At 45.7% G+C, this 5,882-nt stretch overlaps 1 protein-coding gene across 4 annotated transcripts in view; it reads right to left on the reverse strand.

Moving 5' to 3' along the window:
• dhx30 (DEAH (Asp-Glu-Ala-His) box helicase 30) overlaps positions 1 to 5,663 on the reverse strand; it is a 14,873-nt gene extending 9,210 nt beyond the window's left edge. Inside the window, exons 1-10 of one of the 4 annotated variants that reach the window (XM_043229699.1) lie at positions 5,443 to 5,663; positions 5,231 to 5,358; positions 4,648 to 4,758; positions 3,834 to 3,997; positions 3,627 to 3,735; positions 3,287 to 3,436; positions 2,466 to 2,618; positions 1,723 to 2,187; positions 936 to 1,319; positions 102 to 174 (exon numbers count right to left, since the gene is read on the reverse strand). In XM_043229699.1, the coding sequence (XP_043085634.1) occupies positions 102 to 174; positions 936 to 1,319; positions 1,723 to 2,187; positions 2,466 to 2,618; positions 3,287 to 3,436; positions 3,627 to 3,735; positions 3,834 to 3,997; positions 4,648 to 4,758; positions 5,231 to 5,358; positions 5,443 to 5,617 (1,912 nt within the window). In that variant the 5' untranslated portion in view covers positions 5,618 to 5,663. Of the gene's footprint in view, positions 1 to 101; positions 175 to 935; positions 1,320 to 1,722; positions 2,188 to 2,465; positions 2,619 to 3,286; positions 3,437 to 3,626; positions 3,736 to 3,833; positions 3,998 to 4,647; positions 4,759 to 5,037; positions 5,059 to 5,230 lie in introns of those variants that run through there. The other 3 variants (XM_043229698.1, XM_043229700.1, XM_043229701.1) reach the window with 3 other exon arrangements.
• Positions 5,664 to 5,882: the final 219 nt, after the last annotated feature.

Here is a 5,882-nt window from a genome sequence, read left to right on the forward strand (position 1 = left end):
TTCATTTAGAAGAGAGATTACGTGGCTGTTTGAATGAAGGTCTTCTATGAATGAGCCGCACAGATGAATAATAAGAATAAACCTCAGAGTAAAGTCTTTACCTGGCTCTCCGTGGCGGTGAACGTGGTCTATCACATCAGTCAGTAGATCAAGATCAGGAGCAACATCGCTGTCCTGCTCCAGACAAACAGAAGCAAGGCTTCACATTAACACTGCTGACTAAAAATAATAATGAACAAAAAAAGCCTTCGTTTGCGTCACAGAAATAATAATAGAGCTGATGATGTTCCAGGAAGTCCCTAAAAAGGATAAAGACATTGTTATCGACATGTGTAAAGTGTCAGGACATGCAATATATGGATTCAAATTTCAAATTTCAATTTCAAATTTGAAGGCATAAATTTTTTGCTAGAGGGAAAAAGCTTTTGTCTTCTTTGCTGAAGCCACAAGAGGGTGCACCGAGCAAAATATTAATAATATTTCACTATATACATGAGCATCTTTGAAAAAAAGTGCATGAGTGTTTATAAAACATTTTAATAAATGAAGTTTCTTAATTAGAAACAAAACATGTACGTCTATAGAACCGTTTTATTAAATTTTACACGACTTTCTAAACATCCGCTTCTTGTGTGAGACTCCACTGCAGCCGTGAGAGAAGTGTGACGGATCTTGAACTCAGTTCTGACACGAAACAAACTGATGATCTCCTCTTCTGCAATATTTTGAACAATCTAGTGGACTCAACGAAGCTAAGAAACATCCAAAGGCAACGACACTTAAATATTCACAGCCTGACGGACACCTAAGATTCATACAGATTTTATTTTAAATTTGATTATTTAAAATTAAAAAAAAAAAAAAAAATCCTAACATGCCCTAATGGACGCACACACACAGCTCGTACTGAAGCGCTGCCGTCTCTCTGAACGCACCTCTCCGTCTCTCTTCTCCCGGCTCGGCGGCGGCAGCGGGCGACCCATCTCCGTCAGCACCTCCTCCAGGAAGCGGCTCTGCACCGGATGCATGAACCCCGGCACGCGCACCACCGGACATCGGTGGAAGTAGGACGCCAGCCGCTGCGTGTCTCCGGTGGCGCTCATGAGCACCACCCGCAGGTCGGGGTTGTCCTTCAGGGAGGAGCGCAGCAGCGCCAGCAGCAGGTCCGTGTTCACGTCTCTCTCGTGCACCTCGTCCACGATCACATGGCTGACGCCCCGCAGGCCGGGGTTGGACTGTAGTTTGCGCAGGAGGACGCCGACCGTCAGGAAGAGCAGAGCACCTCCGCTGCGCTCCGGGGGACGGGACTCCAGACGCACCTGACACAGACAGACAGACGCTGTTAGACATTTAAAAACTAGAAATAATCGTTTTATTTCAGCCAGCTGCAGGCGATTCTTATTGCATCCCTTTAAATAAACTAAATATTATTGTTTGTGGGGGTTTTTAGCATTATTGTATATTTTCTAATGTATATATATTTTTTTAGTTTTAGTTTTAGCACAAAGGTCAACTATACAAAATGATTCCCTGCTTGAGTATAAACTCATTTAAAGTAACAAAGATGTATTTATAGATCTGGTTAACTATTATATAACCCTGGTGAGAAGAAGCCCATTGTGTCACATCCGCATGACACACTTTATTAAAAAAGGCCAGGATCTTATTTCTATCTTCAGTTTATGACTGGATGAAGAGAAGGCATGTCTTGTGCGCTCTTGCCTGGTATCCCACGCAGTGACGGAGAGCGGGTCCCATCTCCTGAGCTACTCGGTGCGCCACCGACACGGCGCTGATCCGGCGAGGCTGAGTGACCAGGATGTTGCACTCGGCCCCCTCTCCTCTCCGGACCTGTCCCTCCAGCAGGAAGCGTGGGATGCGTGTGGTTTTCCCGCAGCCCGTCTCCCCGGCGATCACGACCACCTGCGAGGACCTCACCGCCTCCAGCACGCTCGCTTTATAGGCGTCGACGGGAAGCTCCGCCTCTCGGCCAGGCCCCGCCCTCATCCACAGGCTGAGCAGGTGATCGCTGAGAGTCTCCGCCTCCTCGGGACGTAAAGCGCGGTACGGCCTGCCGGTGATGGCGTCTATGACGAAGTCTTCAGCCTCCTCTTCCTCGTCGGTGCCGGCGGAGGACTCCTGCTCCTTTTCATCCCACAGCTTCTGAACCTCAGCCTCCACCGGATACTAAAACACACCACAAAACTACTTGCATACAAAAGCATTGATTTTTTCATACTAAATATTTCCAGCAGGCGTGCAATATTTACTGATATAACGGTCATTTTAACATTACACGCGCCTAGTTTGTCTGTTTTCAATATTCTCTATTTTTCAGTTCAGTTTAAGATCTGTTGTAATTCAGCCCGATGCTTGTATTTAAGTTCATACGGCAGCCAAAGAGAATATATTCTAGCACACAGAATTATTTCTGGTCACACGGAGAGACGGCGTGCGCCTCATACCTGAGCGAGGTACTCCTGAAGCCTCCGCTTCAGATCGGTGGGGATTTCTACACGGCAGGGTCTTCTGTGTCTCTCTCCAGACTCACGCACCTCCTGCTGATGGTACTTGGCGTGGGTCAGAGGATTGTTCTGCTCGTCCAGAAGCTTCAGCTCCTGAGGACCGGACCAAACATCAGCACAGGGATAGAGGACTTCAAACCAACAAAGCCGCACAGGAACAGGACGCCTCCTGCCGGATACTTCACAACTCCGGAGGAAGACTTTTGAAACGCTAGCTGAACGTCTGGATTTTGATTTAGCATCACGAAAGAGCACGCATTTCAACACATGCAGAAAATGTGGGTTACGTCAAACTGAACCGTACTGCTTTTACACACGATTTGACGAAAGTTAAGATATAAAAATAAGTACAAAACACAAAATCTTTAATGTAGATTGTCAGAAAAAGTGAATTTTAAAAATCGCACAATACATTATACTTTTGAGTCATTTAAGGAGAATTTTCCATCTCATCTATCAGATGTTTTAGGTGAATAACTACAGTAAAGGTTCTCCGTTACATAATTCAGTTTTTATAATAGTGATTTTAGTCAAACTGCATGGAAACTAATTTGATCACACAACAAGAAAATACTGAAATACTAAATAACTAATAATAGTGTGAGATTGGGCCTGATTCCATCTCAGAAAAACTTTCTCTAATAATCACGTTTGTGGCTGCACTCAACCTGCATTCATATATTTCTGAGAAGAAAAGCACGACCAGATTGCAGTCGTGTTTCCTGCAGTGATAGTGGTTTATTTGAGGTGTTCTGCTCCACCTTGAACCTGACGCAGGCCAGCGCCGCAGCGTTTGACTCCGCCTCCAGTCTGCCGCGACCTCCAGCGCTGAAGGTCATCTCCTCCGGCCAGCTCAGGGTCAGCTCGCACGTCTTCACCTTCCCGCCGCTCGTTCTGTACTGAAGCAGCTCCTGCAGACGGAGGAGGAAGAAACGATCAGCTCTCGGGGGATGTTCACTGCCGTCGTCCAGTGCATCAGTCTGAATGTTTTCTGACCAGTACATGCTAACCGTTGTGTTTTGTTATAATGTGCATTCATTTTAAAAACACGCTGTACGGAAAGGAACGCCGACGCCGGATGAGTGACGGTTCATGACTTACTCGGAGTCTCTTGGATGACGTGGCCGCCTGAAAAACACGGCCAAGAACCGCCTTTGGCTTCGGAAACATGGCGAGCGCCTCAGTCACAGCTGGATCCTCTTCTATCGGCCTAAAAACAAGCAAAAACAGACGCAGCTCACGCCAAACAAGCACAACCAGATCTCAAAGAGCATGAGGAAATAAATACATAAGCAGTTATTATACTACCCTTGGGCTCTTTTCTTCTGTTTTTTTAGCTGAAAAAGCCTAGATTGGAGAGGACCGCAGGCAGCCCCGGTCTCTTCGTCGTCCCAGACGGACGTCTGCCTCCCTTTCTGTCCCATCATTCCCGTTCTGGATGATTGCTTTTCCTGACCGAGTACTCCTAGCTCCTAAAAACACAACACGACTTTCAGGACTACTACACCTACAAATATTCTCAGAAGTAAACAAACCTTATTTGTGAAATTACTCGGACATTTGAATGATTAAATGAACCAGAACACGGCTTTAAAAGAGAATAGACTGCATGGACCAATCTTATGAAACGTTTATTATTTGAACAGAAGTTCTTCTTGGGCCATATTTCGGAACAACATTGGAGTAAGTAAATAATTTTCAGTTTCAGGTAAAAATGTTAAACTCTAGTTCAGCCACCTTTAGTCATTCACATTAAAAGCAATGAGAACGGATCTGGAGAGATGCGTCTCTGCAATAGATGTGAATGGGTGCCGTCAGAAAGAGAGTGCAAACACCATCTTAACATCTGGAGAAGACAAAAGACGGAGCTAAACCAGCACTGAGACGAACTCTTCCTCCACTGAAAAAGTGTTCTGTTCTGAATCAGGAGCAGCGTAAAACAGCTCTAAACATCGGAGGAAGTGTTATTATGGATTGATATCTTGCGCATCATTGTGTTGTTTTTGTATCTGTTTGGTCTGAATCTGACGGCACCCATCCACCGCTGAGACCGATCGCACTCCTCCTCATCTCAGATGCGTTCATCCGGTTCTTCCCAGTACTTTAAACACAGCACACTCACTTTGAGTTTCTGGAGCGCGGCGGCGGCTGCTTGTCGCTCTGCCTCGACCTTTCGTGACCCGAAGCCCTCGGTCTCGATCCTCACGGGCCAGTGAAGGGTGACCGTCGCTCTCTAATAAACCACACGAGCGTTTAGAATATAACACAGGGGTTTAAGGGACTGAAACGGGTTAGAAGTGAACAATAAAAACACATATACCACTCACTTCACCAAAACACTGTACAGGGACTTTTCTTTTATGTCAAAAATGATCAAGATATTAATTAAAGATCATGTTCCAGACATTCTGAACATTTCATATCATCAATATCTACATAATGTTTTTTATTAGTAATATGCATTGCTCAGAACTTAATTTGCACAACTTTAAATGAGTTTTTTTAATCGCACCCTTGAGATTCCAGATTATCAAGTAGCTGTATATATAGCGTCCTGTCCGAACAAAACAAGCATCGATGGAAAGGTCGTTAATTCAGCTTTAACGCACTCTTGTGTCTGGTTCTGTGCTCCAGGGCCACGTTTATTTAAAAGAAATTCAAGCTGAATGACTCCGCAGCATCAGTCTGTGTGTGACCCGTCCCACCTTGAGCTCTCCATCGCTGCAGCTGTACTGGAGGAAGCGGGACAGGTCGCTCATCCGCAGGGATCTGGACAGCGTGGCGTACAGCAGGTGCTTCGGCTCAGGGAACTCTCGAAGGAGATCAGGAGCCCCTGCGCGACACGAGAGCGACGATAACGCGCTCTCCTCGACGTTCTCGAGTCTGTGAGGCGACGCGCTTCTCGCGTGTTTCTTACCTCTGCCGGCTGTTTCCGGCGCGGACGGCTTCTGTTGAGGTTTGACGCTAGTTTTACTCCCGTAACGACACGCAGACGTCCGGTTTGACCAGAAACTTTTATTGAGTTCAAGAGTTCTTGTCCTTAGAGCGAGCAGTGCGCGAACCGGCATGAGCGACGCACAGGACAGCGCCATGTCTGACGTCTTCTTCGGCGCTTTTGACGGGAAGCGGAAACCCGCTGGAGCTCGCGCTGCCTGCCGGGATATTAACACGGTCGCGTTTATTTCTGTACTCTGTACTGTATTATTATTATCTGTATTATTCTGTACAAATAATAACTTTAATATATACATGTTATGCAGTTTAGAACTTTTTCTGTTCTCTTCCAAGTCTAAAATTAGAACTAAATAAATCTATGTTAAAAGGCAGGGAACCAATAGATTATAATGTAATAATGTT

The sequence above is a fragment of the Puntigrus tetrazona genome, unplaced genomic scaffold (assembly GCF_018831695.1).
Source record: "Puntigrus tetrazona isolate hp1 unplaced genomic scaffold, ASM1883169v1 S000000060, whole genome shotgun sequence".
NCBI lineage: Eukaryota > Metazoa > Chordata > Actinopteri > Cypriniformes > Cyprinidae > Puntigrus > Puntigrus tetrazona.